Source organism: Ranitomeya imitator, chromosome 2, assembly GCF_032444005.1.
Source record: "Ranitomeya imitator isolate aRanImi1 chromosome 2, aRanImi1.pri, whole genome shotgun sequence".
NCBI classification, from domain to species: domain Eukaryota; kingdom Metazoa; phylum Chordata; class Amphibia; order Anura; family Dendrobatidae; genus Ranitomeya; species Ranitomeya imitator.
The window spans coordinates 384587197-384601384 of NC_091283.1; the positions used below are offsets into that span (position 1 = coordinate 384587197).

The 14188-nt window shown below is 46.9% G+C and overlaps 1 protein-coding gene across 1 annotated transcript in view; it reads left to right on the top strand.

Moving 5' to 3' along the window:
• LOC138664071 (uncharacterized) overlaps positions 1-14188 on the top strand; it is a 41446-nt gene that overhangs the window by 22860 nt on the left and 4398 nt on the right. The window contains exon 11 of the mRNA XM_069750495.1: positions 12024-12077. Within this exon, the coding sequence (XP_069606596.1) occupies positions 12024-12077 (54 nt within the window). The remainder of the gene's footprint in view (positions 1-12023; positions 12078-14188) is intronic.

The following is a 14188-nucleotide window of genomic DNA, read 5'->3' on the forward strand; positions in this document are numbered from 1 at the left end:
CATGTGACCGCTCACTACAGGAAGAAGATGCCGGGGAACAGACGTGAAGGGACAGCGTCAGGAGCAGGTGAGATTGCGGGCATTGCGCTATATTCACCTGCTCCCGTTTCCACCGTCGGCGCCGCTGCGTCTGCCCCCTTCCTCTGCAGTGATGCTTAGACAGGGGGCGCGATGACGCGATTAGTGCACACTGAACAGTCAGTGTAGAGGTCGGGGAAGACACAGCAGCTGTCGGCGCCAGAACGGGGAGCAGATGAATATAGCAAGTGCCGGGGGCCTGAGGTGAGTATGTGATTTTTTTTATTTTTTTAATCGAATCGCAACAACAGCATATGGGGCAAATATCTGTATGGAGCATCTTATGGGGCCATGTGCAGCATTATATGGGGCAAATATCTATGGAGCGTCTTATGGGGCCATGTGCAGCATTATATGGGGCAAATATCTGTATGGGGCCATGTGCAGCATTATATGGGGCAAATATCTGTATTGAGCATCTTATGTGGCCATGTGCAGCTTTATATGGGGCAAATATCTGTATGGAGCATCTTATGGGGCCATGTGCAGCTTTATATGGGGCAAATACCGTATATACTCGAGTATAAGCCGAGATTTTCAGCCCAAATTTTTGGGCTGAAAGTGCCCCTCTCGGCTTATACTCGAGTCAAGGTGGGTGGCAGGGTCGTCGGGTGAGGGGGTGAGGGCGCTGAGGCATACTTACCTAGTCCCAGCGATCCTCGCGCTGTCCCTGCCGTCCCACGGGCTTCTGTGCTGCAGTGTCTTCCCCTCTTCAGCGGTCACGTGGGACCGCTCATTAAAAAAATGAATAAGCGGCTCCACCTCCCATAGGGGCGGAGCCGCCTATTCATTCCTCTAATCAGCGGTGCCGGTGACCGCTGATAGAGAAAGAAGCTGCGGCACCGAAGACCAGGCAGAGGGACAGCGCGAGGATCGCCAGGACTAGGTAAGTATAGCATATTCACCTGTCCGCGTTCCAGCCGCCGGGCGTCGCTCCATCTTCCCGGCCGGCGCCTCCATCTTCCTGGCGTCTGCCATCTGACTGTTCAGGCAGAGGGCGCGATGACGCATATAGTGTGCGCGGCGCCCTCTGCCTGATCAGTCAGAGCAGAGACGCCGGGAAGATGGAGGCGCCGGAACGAGACGCCGGGAGCTGCAATCAAGGGAGGTGAGTATGTGTTTGTTTGTTTTTTTATTGCATCATCAGCAGCAGCGGCGGCAGAGATCTATGTGGAGCATCTATGGGGCACAATGAACGGTGCAGAGCACCGTATATGGCACAGCTATGGGGCACAATGAACGGTGCAGAGCACCGTATATGGCACAGTTATGGGGCAATAATGAATGGTGCAGAGTACCGTATATGGCACAGCTATGGGGCACAATGAACGGTGCAGAGCACCGTATATGGCACAGCTATGGGGCATAATGAACGGTGCAGAGCACCGTATATGGCACAGCTATGGGGCACAATGAACGGTGCAGAGCACCGTATATGGCACAGCTATGGGGCACAATGAACGGTGCAGAGCACCGTATATGGCACAGCTATGGGGCACAATGAACGGTGCAGAGCACCGTATATGGCACAGCTATGGGGCACAATGAACGGTGCAGAGCACCGTATATGGGCACAGCTATGGGGCACAATGAACGGTGCAGAGCACTATATGGGGCACAGCTATGGGGAAATATGAACGGTGCAGAGCACTATATGGCACAGCTATGGGGAAATAATGATCTATTTTTATTTTTGAAATTCACCGGTAAATGCTGCATTTCCACCCTAGGCTTATACTCGAGTCAATAAGTTTTCCCAGTTTTTTGTGGCAAAATTAGGGGGGTCGGCTTATACTCGGGTCGGCTTATACTCGAGTATATACGGTATCTGTATGGAGCATCTTATGGGGCCATGTGCAGCCTTATATGGGGCAAATATCTGTATGGAGCATCATATGGGGCCATGTGCAGCATTATATGGGGCAAATATCTGTATGGCGCCATGTGCAGCATTGTATGGGGCAAATATCTGTATGGAGCATCTTATGGGGCCATAATCTGCATTTGTGGAGCATTATACGAGGCAAATGTGTCTATGGAGCATCTTATGGGGCCATAATCAGCATTTGTGCAGCATTGTATGGGGCAAATATCTGTATGGAGCAACTTATGGGGTCATAATCAACATTTGTGCAGCATTATATGGGGCATATTTTAATATGGAGCATCTTATGGAGCCCATGATAAACTGTTTGAAGCATTATATGGGGCGTATTTTGTATGGAGTATCTTATGGGGCCCATCATGAACTGTATGGAGCATTATATGGGCCTCCTGATTCAATATGGATATTCAAAAACACTTAACCTACTGATGTCACAATTAATTTTACTTTTATTGGTATCTATTTTTATTTTTGAAATTTACCAGTAGCTGCTGCATTTTCCACCCTAGGCTTATACTCGAGTCATTAAGTATTCCCAGTTTTTTTTGGCAAAACTAGGGGAGTCAGCTTATACTCGGGTCGGCTTATACTCGAGTATATACGGTATATAGCACAGCCACATACTATATAGCACAGCCCACATAGTATATAACAGTCCACGCAGTATATAGCACAGCCCACGCAGTATATGACACAGCTACGTAGTATATAGCACAGCCATGTAGTATATTGCACAGCCCACGCAGTATATAACACAGCCACGTAGTATAAAGCACAGCCACGTAGTATATAGCACAGGCTACATAGTATATAACACAGCCCACGCAGTATATAACACAGCCCATATAGTATATAACACAGCCCACACAGTATATAACACAGCCCGCGTAGTATATAACACAGCCCACGTAGTATATTGCACAGCCACATAATATATAACACACCCCACGTAGTATATAGCACAGTGACGTATATATAACACAGCCCACCCAGTATATAACACAGCCCATGTAGTATATTGCACAGCCACACAGTATATAACACAGCCCATATAGTATATAGCACAGCGACATAGTATATAATACAGCCCACACAGAATATAACACGGGCCGCGCAGTATATAACACAGCCCACTTTGTATATAACACAGCCCACATAGTATATAGCAATGTGTTCACCATATCCCTGTTAAAAAAGCAATTAAAATAAGAAATAGTTATATACTCACCTTCCAGCGGCCCCCGGATCCATCCCAGGCCAGGAGCGGGAAAGGCTGGCGCGGACGCCAGAAGGTGAGAATATAATGTTTTTAGTTTTTTTTAATTATTTTTAACATTATATGCTTTTACTATTGATGCTGCATAGGCAGCATCAATAGTAAAAAATGAAGCGGTGTTTAAATCCCGCCCCAATATCGCTGATTGGTCGTGGCTCGCCAGGCGCAACCAATCAGCGACCCTGGATTTCCGCGACAGACTGACAGACGGAAGTTACAGACAAACAGACAGAAGTACCCCTTAGACAGTTGTATATATACAGTAGATATATTTTTTAACGGCAAAGAAAGGCTTATCACTCAGAACTTTGATTTCCATTCTAAAAAAGAACACATAATAAAAAATAATAATAATAAAGGAACCCAGACGGACCACAATTAATAGGCCCACTCGGCCTCTCTTTGCTTCAGTTGTGCAACAGATCTATTTTGGACTTACATTCTATTTTCCTGAAAAGAACAATCAAAACCCAGAAACTCAGGTGTGAACACACTCCAAAGCTGTCCGGCAAAAAATGGAAAAATAGATACATGTCTGTGTTTGATCCGCTTGATTGAATTTGCCCATTCAAGGGAATGTGTCTGCATTTCCAGATCGTACTCTCATGTCATCCAGAATATCCTGGTTCATTAACTGAATCAGAATATTGTATGTTGACGTTTTTTCCTCGTGAACCACCAGACGCCAATATTTTTACGGTGGAGAACTTCATAGTGTGAATATGTCCCATGGAGAGGGGAAGAATGACGGAGAAATCATATACCTGCCTGGCAGTGAGTGTGCTTGGTTGTGGTAAACAGCCATAGAAATTGAAGAAGGTGGGGGATAATGTAACTTCAGCTGTGCTAGTTCATGAGAAATCAAAACATATCATGTGAACAAAGCTGGAGAAACATCCCGAGAGACAAAAGTTTGAATGTAGAAGAGGTGAAAAAACAGCTATGAAGGTTTCTGATGAGCAGGATAGCTCCATGCAAAAACAGATATGTGGAACTTTATAACCACAGAGGCTTAGTCACATATGTGGTTACCTATTTGTTGTGCTCAAAGGTGTCCGTAGCCTTTACGATAGGTGATCTTTGAAAGAACCAACAACTGTGAACCATGGATTACATAGGACACTGCTGCAAATTCATTTTCAGATCCCCAATGCTCCCATATTCATGATGGAATCCAATGCTTTCTGTTGACTTCCAATACATATAAAATTGTATAAAAAACTTTTTCTCCTATCTTGTATCTATCGCTTACGGTAGTTTCTTTTTATAAAAAAAAAATAGAAAACCTACACTTGCATAAAAGCCATTGCTTATTTTTACATGACCATACTGCTATGCTCTATGCTAGATGCAAGTATATACCTGTCAGGAAGCATACCTCCCAACTTTCAAAGAAGGGAAAGAGGGACAAAGTCAGCGTAGCGCGCCGTGGCAAATTTTAGGCCACACCTCCGACCACACCTATTTCACAACTAGCCATGCCCCAACCACACCCATTTAGCACTTCTGATCACAATGTTTCGTAAACAATAATTATAAACAAAAAAAATATGGCCACACATGACGCTCCATACTGTATAATGGCCACACATGACGCTCCATACTATACAATGGCCACACACTACGCTCCATACTGTACAATGGCCACACACGACGCTCCATAGTGTATAATGGCCACACATGACGCTCCATACTGTACAATGACCACACACGACGCTCCATAGTGTACAATGGCCACACACGACGCTCCATAGTGTACAATGGCCACACATGACGCTCCATAGTGTACAATGGCCACACACGACGCTCCATAGTGTACAATGGCCACACACGACGCTCCATACTGTATAATGGCCACACATGATGCTCCATACTGTACAATGGCCATTGGCCACATTATGCTCCATACTGTATAATGGCCGCACATGATGCTGCGTACAGTATACTTGCTCCACATGATGGTCCATACAGTATTATGGCACCACATGATGCTTTGTACAGTATAATGGCTCCACAAAATGCTGGGTGCAGTATAATGGCCACACATGGTTACCCCACCCCCATCATTGCCTTCTCCATCACTACACACAGACACCTTTCACCGCGCTCCCTCGCAGCAGCCGGCAGCTTCCACTCCCACGGTGCTGAATGGTGTCATCCAGCTGCGCCGCTGACTGCTCACGTCGCTGCAGCTGTGATACGCCACTGATAAAGACCTCCGTGTCTCCTGTGCCAGTCAGTGTCAGAGCGAGGAGCAATATCTGCTCCGATCCGACACAGCTGGCGTCCGCTCCGTACACCTCATACACATGCGACTCTGCTCCATACACCTCGTACACACGACTCCGCTCCATACACCTTGCACATGCGGCTCCGCTCCATACACACACGGCTCCGCTCCATACACCTCATACACACACGGCTCCTCCCCATACACCTTGTACACACACGGCTCCGCTCCATACACTTCGTACACACGGCTCCGCTCCATACACCTTATACACACACTGCTCCTCTCCATACATCTCGTACACACACGGCTCCACTCCGTACACACATGGCTCCGCTCCATACACCTCGTACACACACGGCTCCGCTCCATACACATTGCACACACAAGGCTCAGCTCCATACACCTTATACACACACGGCTCCGCTCCGTACACCTTGTACACACACGGCTCCACTCCGTACACCTCATACACACACGGCTCCGCTCCATACACATTGCACACACTGCTCCACTCCGTATACCTTGTACACACATGGCTCTGCTCCTCACACCTCATACACACATGGCTCCACTCCATACACCTCGCACACACACGGCTCCTCTCCATACATCTCGTACACACATGGCTCCCCGCTCCATACACCTCATACATGCTGCTCCGCTCCGTACACCTCGTACACACACAGCTCCACTCCGTACACCTCGTACACACATGGCTCCCCGCTCCATACACCTCGTACATGCTGCTCCGCTCCGTACACCTCGTACACACACGGCTCCGCTCCATACACCTCATACACACACGGCTCCGCTCCATACACATTGCACACGCTGCTCCACTCCGTATACCTTGTACACACATGGCTCTGCTTCGCACACCTCGTACGCACGCTGCTCCGCTCCGAATACCTCGTACACACATGGCTCCGCTCCGTACACCTCATACACACACGGCTCCACTCCATACACATTGCACACGCTGCTCTACTCCGTACACCTTGTACACACATGGCTCCGCTTCGCACACCTCGTACACACGGCTCCACTCTGTACACCTCGTACACACATGGCTCCGCTCCGTACACGTCTTACACACACGACTCTGCTCCATACACCTTTCACACGCTACTCCGATCCATACACCTTGTACACACACGGCTCTGCTACATTACAGTGTCAGACTGTCACAGCCCTTTTTATGCGTGGGGAACTAGCAGCCACAATAGCGTTGTGTTGTCACCCTCTCCCAGGGAGCTGCAGCTGCTCCTCAAATGCACTGACTGGAGACAGACATCAATGAGTCATGGATCTGTGACATCGACTACTCACTCACACTGATCTGCAGATAACACAGCAGTGAGCACTGAGCAGCCAAGAAGGCAAACAGAGGGAGGCTGTGAGTGTGTCCGTCCCTCCCTGCTCAGCCCCACTCATTCCAAGCACGATTACACTAGCCAGGCATTATAATTAGCAGCTCCAGTCCACTCACACTGGTCTGCTGCTTACATTGCACCCAGGCTGTGTTCGGCTGTTACGTACCTCAAACTAGAAGTGAGTCCCCTCTCTCTCCCTCTCTGAACAGTGATGCTGGGAGACTCGGGAACATGGGGAAGGGGCGTGGCCTAACAAAAGGGGGTGTGACGGAGTTCTCCTGCTGTCTCCCGGGATGAGAGCGTCCTGAGCTGGACAGCGGGGCAAAGAGTCAAATCCGGGGCAATCCCGCACAATGAGGGATGGCTGGGAGCTATGCAGGGAGTGTATGAGAGATGAACACTATCTATTAGCACTGACTTGCAGTTAAATTTATGAGGGTCCACTGAATATGAAACTGCAAATGATTGGTGAAAGGTAGGATTGAGCGAAACGGATCTGACAAATTAAAAAATCGCCGACTTTCGGCAAAGTTGGAGGTCGCCGATCTGCGCGCAAAAGTCGCATTTCGTATGACGCTTTCAGCGCCATTTTTCATCCAATGAAGGAGGACGCAGAGTGTGGGCAGCGTGATGACATAGGTCTCGGTCCCCACCATCTTAGAGAAGGGCATTGCAGTGATCGGCTTGCTTTCTGCGGCGTCACAGGGGCTATAAAGGGGCGTGCACGCCGACCGCCATCTTACTGCTCCTGATCTTAGCATAGGGAGAGGTTGCTGCAGCTTCATCAGAAGAAGGGATATAGTTAGGGAGGGAAGATTAACCCCCAAACTGCTTGTGCTGTAGCGATTTCCACTGTCCAACACCACCTTTTCTTTGCAGGGACAGTGGAGGCTATAATTTTGTGCATCAGCTCTGTAGCTTATTAGGCTGCCTTATAAGGCTCCCTGATAGCTGCATTGCTGTTTGCACGCTGCTGTGCAAACCAACTGCTTTTTTAAAAGCAAAAATCCTGTTGTTCCTTTCTGCACAGTTATCTTGTTTATTTGTCCATACTTTTGTGTGCAGCAGTCCTTTTTATTGCTGCCATACTTTTCCTGAGATCATTGTAGGGAGATTGAAATTGTACTACAGTCCTTGTATTTTTTCATATATCTTCCAGCCACTTTCTGCCACTTACATTGTGTTGTTTTATACACTAGGCCTGAGTTTTGGTTCAGTCTCCCCCCCCAAAAAGTGAGATTCAAATTCTTACAAAGTGGATATACATCAGTCCTGTTAGTTTGTCGTATGTCAGCCAGCCACTTTCTGCCACTTAGATCGCGTTGTTATATACACTGGCGCAAGCACCCGTGCGAGTGCCGTTTGCCTGGACAGGTGGGTGGGCCCACTCTTGGGCGACGGCACTGGCACAGGGTCCCTCATAGTACAATGAATTGTCTCTGATGGTGGTGGTGCACAACCAACGTCAGACACACCTTCTGTCATGTCGGATGCTGTTCACACTAGGGCGTCCGACAGACAGCAGTAATTCCACATTTGTCCTCTATACACTCAGTGGCGCCGGCTAGATTTTATCCAGGTTATCCAGGGTTAATCTAGCTGGTAATCTGGTTGGAGGCTGGGTCACGCCCGTGGCCTTTAAATAGTCATTCTGGACTTTGGGTGTCGCCGATTATAGCTTGTGTCTTGTGCCTGGTGATCTCGGTCTGGAGTGGTGGTCCAGGAGAAGAAGTATCGTAACTGGTGGTGTATTATCCTTTGTCATATTTCTCCTTCCTATATTTGTGTTTATTTTTGCCCTGTGCACATTATAGTGTTTTCCTGTGTGTCTGCGGCGAGGTGCGTTTTTAGTTTTCCCTGTTTGTACTTTCTGTGTAGGTTGGTGTTTGGTCTTATCACTGGGTGGCGGGTGGAGGTTTCAGCATAGGGCTGAAACAGGAGTCAGGGTCAGGCCTGGCGGCCCAGACAAGCATACCATCAGTGTAAATTCTGGGAGAGGGACAGACAGGGTTTTCCCTAATCTGAGGGATATCGCAGGGGCCCGGGTAATCAGCTTTAGTCTACCCAATACCCCCGTGACCCCTTCGTAATATGAGGGGCCCTGTGCCAGTACCGCCGCCCATGAGAGTGTGTTCCCCCCCAGCTCGAACAGTGCTCTACCACTTGCAATACTTACCTCTCCCTGCTCCACCACTGTGTAGTCTGTGCTGTTAAATCCTTCAATGGCACATCCTTCAAATTTGTTGAAATGATAGTTAAAATATACAGGGGCCCTGGTCTCCATTTAGACCAGTTAATACTTTGCGCCTACTACCACTGTCTGCTACTCAGCAGAGGAGCCCACCCCTGTACCTAGTTATGCCACCTGTTTAGTCCTGTTACCAATTTTGAACTGCATTTAGCCTACTTTATTATTTGGGCCTACTAACTGTGTCTGCCACTCATTACAGTTGTCCTCCACTGAACAAAGCAATGCCGCCTGTTTAGTCCTGTTACCAATTTTGAACTGCATGTAGCCTACTTTATTATTTGGGCCTACTAACTGTGTCTGCCACTCATTACAGCTGTCCTCCACTGAACAAAGCAATGCCGCATGTTTAGTCCTGTTACCAATTTTGAACTGCATTTAGCCTACTTTATTATTTGGGCCTATATCTGTGTTTCCTCCTCATCCTGCCCATTGCCCAGCCAGTGCTAGATGACTCTGCTGGTACATTGACCCAGACCGCTACATTCCCCTTGCACGCTACACAGCCAGAATCTGACCCTGCTGAAAGTCAGGTTCCCCTTCCCGCATACTATACCACCTTACGCTGAAAAAAAAGACTAAATAGCCACAGCCAGCTCACCGATCCACGCAGGTGCACGGAACTTCATCTCGGACCAGGATGAGTGAATAGCAGAAGGAATAGAAGAAAGGCGTTCCAGCTCCTTTAAAAATTTCAAAAACTTTATTTCTCCATTAAAATGCGAAACAGCAATCCTTGCCTTAGTGCGAAAATGTGAGTGCAGAGTACATGCGACGCGTTTCGATCTAAATGATCTTACTCAATGCATTTAATTTATGGAGAAATAAAGTTTTTGAAATTTTTAAAGGAGCTGGAACGCCTTTCTTCTATTCCTTCTGCTATACCACCTTACACGAGGACAAAGAGGAAGGTGCAGATGAAAGTGCAGGTTCCTTCATCAGGTAGGAGGGCATACTCGTTGGCGACGTCACTGGCACAGAGCCCCTCATAGTACGAAAAAGTGTCTCTGGCAGTGGGAGGCGCCACCCGCTGTCAAACGTACTATGAGGGGTCCTGTGCCAGTGCCAACGAGTTGGCCCCCCCTGTTTGCTCAGGATCACAGCACTTGCAAAGTTGAAATACTTACCTCTCCCTGCTCCACTGCCGTGACGTATTCCGCATTTCCTGGGCCCACGAAAATCTTGAGCCAGCCCTACCCCCCCCCCCACATCTTTAACCAAATGACCCCCAGTTTTCAATGCCTAACTATTATTATAAAGTAAATTAAGATTGACAAGCTTAAGTAATAAGAATTGATGTTTTTGGCATTAAAATGGGCACTGTAGGTGTTTTCCTGTCCTCCACTCACTGCCGACTTTGATTCCCCATTGACTTGCATTGGTTTTCGTGTTCCAGTCGGCCCCAGACTTTTCGCAATAATCGGCCGATTTCACCCGACCCGACTTTTAACAAAGTCGGGTTTTGCGAAACCCGACTCGATCCGAAAAAAGTAAAAGTCGCTCAATTCTAGTGACAAGTCAAGTGAAACCAGAACCTACAGAGAATGTGGCTTCAACAGAGATGTGAAAATATTGAAAAAGCACAACCATCATAATATACTAGTCCTTGGGTAGTAGTCTCCTGTCTTAGTCAGTCTATAATTACTATATAATTGTCTAAGGGTCACTCCGTCTTTCTGTCCTTCTGTCTGTCTGTCTTTCTCTCTGTCACCGATATTCATTGGTTGCGGCCTCTGTCTGTCATGGAATCCAAGTCTCTGATTGGTCTCGCTAGCTACCTGTCATGGCTGCCGCAACCAATCAGCGACAGCCACAGTCCAATTAGTCCCTCCCTACTCCCCTGCAGTCAGCGCCCGGTGCCCGCTCCATACTCCCCGCAGTCACCACTCACACAGGGTTAATGCCAGCGGTAACGGACCACGTTATGTCGCGGGTAACTCACTCCGTTACCGCTGCTATTAATCATGTGTGACCAAGTTTTTATTATTGATGCTGCCTATGCAGCGTCAATAGTAAAAACATCTAATGTCAAAAAAAATAAAAAATCATTATATACTCACCTTTCGTGACGCTCCGATGACCGCTCCATGCAAGCGGCAAGTTCCGGTGCCAAGGATGGTATGGGAGAAGAACCTGCCATGACGTCACGGTCATGTGACCGCGACGTCATCACAGGCCCTGCGCGAGAAGGACCTGCCATGACGTCACGGTCATGTGACCGCGACGTCATCACAGGGCCTGCGCGAGAACAACCTGCCGTGACGTCATGGTCATGTGACCGAACTACAAGGTGCCCTCGGAAGGTGAGTATATGTTTTTTTATTTTTTAACCTGTGACATACGTGGCTGGGCAATATACTACGTAGCTGGGCAATATACTACGTGGCTCTGTGCTGTATACTACTTCGCTGTGCAATACACTACGTGGCTCTGTGCTGTATACTACGTCACTGGGCAATATACTACGTAACTGGGCAATATACTACGTGCCTGGGCAATATACTACGTGGCTGGGCAATATACTACGTAACTGGGCAATATACTACGTGCCTGGGCAATATACTACGTGGCTGGGCAATATACTACGTAACTGGGCAATATACTACATGGCTGGGCACTATAGTACGTCACTGGGCAATATACTACGTGGCTGGGCAATATACTACGTCACTGGGCAATATACTACGTGGCTGGGCAATATACTACGTGGCTGGGCAATATACTACGTGGATGAGCAATATACTACGTGACTGGGCAATATACTACATGGCTGGGCAATATACTACGTGGCTGGGCAATATACTACATGGACATGCATATTCTAGAATACCCGATGTGTTAGAATCGGGCCACCATCTAGTAGATAATATAAATATTAACATAATTTCAATGCAGTGTTATTGACAAATTATAAATTTTATTCTTGGCAGATGACGGTACCAGGAGCTCAGAGGGACATCTGATATTTTCAGCAGGGGATCAAGGTATCACATCTGATACATATGAAGAATATGTAATTATCCCAGATATACCTCATGCCCTTCTTAGGAATCTAGCATCTGATCCTTTCTTCTACTTCATTAAAAAAAAAAACCTGAAAAAAAAATACCACAACAATACTGATGAACATGAAGTAGCTCACACAGGGGAGAAACCATTTTCATGTTCCCAATCTGGGAAATGGTACAATATTATATCAAGATTTCTTTCACATGAGAGAATTCACTCAGGGAAGAAGCTATTTTCATGTTTAAAATGTGGGAAATAGTTTAAAAGGAAATCGGATGTTGTTTCACATCAAAAACCTCACACAGGGAAGAAGCCATTTTCATGCTCAGAATGTGTGAAATGTTTTAGTGAGAAAAAAAAATTCTTGTTAAACACCAGAGAACTCACACAAGTGAGAAACCGTTTTTATGTTCAGAATGTGGGGATTGTTTTATAGATAAATCACATCTTGTTACACATCAGAGAACTCACACAAGGCAGAAGTCATTTTCATGTTCAGAATGTCGGAAGTTTTTTAGAGAGAAAAAAAACTTGTAAAACATAAAATAAGGCCGGTTTCTCATGACATTGGCTCCGGTACGTGTGGTGACCGTTTCCTCACGTAGCGGAGACCCTGACACACGTAGATCCATTAAAATGAATGTGTCTCTGCAAATCTCAGTGAGTTTTCACAGACTGTGTGTCCGTGTGCAAAACAAGGAGACATGTCAGTGACCCATTAAAGTCAATGAGTGCATGTAAACACATACCGCACATGGATTACATCCGTTTGCGATTTTTAATTTATAGGGTTAACATTCTAAGCAATTGTATCAATACCAGACAGGTGTCTAGACATTGTTTGGGCCAAAGTATGCCATAAGTCTAGACAGCATTTTAGGCTCTGAGGTGAAGTTGGCAAATTATCAGAGTGCTGGCATCTTTCAACTCTGGTGACTTTCGATAATATTATGGATCCCCGTGTGGACACAGAGCGGCTAATAAGTTTGGTGGAGCAACATCCTGAACTTTGGGACACACGATCCAAAGGATACCATGACAGGCTGGCGATTGAACGTGGTTGGTTTGCTGTAGCTGAGCAGCTCTACCCCAGACCTGGTTGGTCCACATATTCACCAGCAAATATAAACATATTAAACTACTTCATATTGTGCTTTATATATGTCATGGTACATGTCTTACCATTCTAAACATTAGGCTTATGTGTTATTAAACTTTGTATTTACATGGACCATATCATATACACTTTACAATATTCTTAGTAGTTTACAGTATGTTCCCTGTGTTTAATATCAAAAATACTCATGAACCATGCTTGTTAGAAATGCAAAAAAATGCAGTGTGTGTCTATGGCAGCATTTTATTTCCAGTGTGTGTTAGGACTGGCGGAACGCACCAAGTTTAAGATGAAATAGTATTACGTGCGTTCGCAGTCCGAGGTCCACCGTGCAGGTGAAAACCCTGCTGCTAGTAGAGACGGACGATATGGCGGTACAATGTGATTACACACGGGTTAATTTCAACCTGTGTGAAGGAAGCGAACCCTGTTGCGTCACAGGGCCGCGGTACCGCACCAAGAGCGCAAGCAAGGAGTCTCAGAACTCAATCCAAGACTCAGGATTTGAGTTCATAAAGACCTCATGCACTCGACACCGCTACTGGGGTGTCAGAGAGACAGAAATAATAATATTTAAGAAGCACGAGAGTGCGTGCTGTGCCGCACTGGTGGACGCCACTAACCACCCAGGCTTGGGTCAGGAAAGCGCAGAGAAAGCGCACGGTGCCGCACTGGCGGTCATAGCAATTAGACGCTGTAATGTGTTTAACGTGCTGATGGCTTGGACGGGCGCTAGATAGCTTCCATCATTCGCGAACAGTCAACAACACTAGGAATGGGAATGATTTCGACATACATCCATCTACACACAGACATTATCAAGTCAATACTAGCGCATGGCCGTGCGGCCATGCGAGCCTTAAATAGTTGCAGCACGTTTAGGACCTTCAAAGAAGGACCAATGGAGTTGCTGCAGTACCTGAGCTTTGACCCCAGATCTCCACTGAGAGATCTTGCCCTGGGCATGCT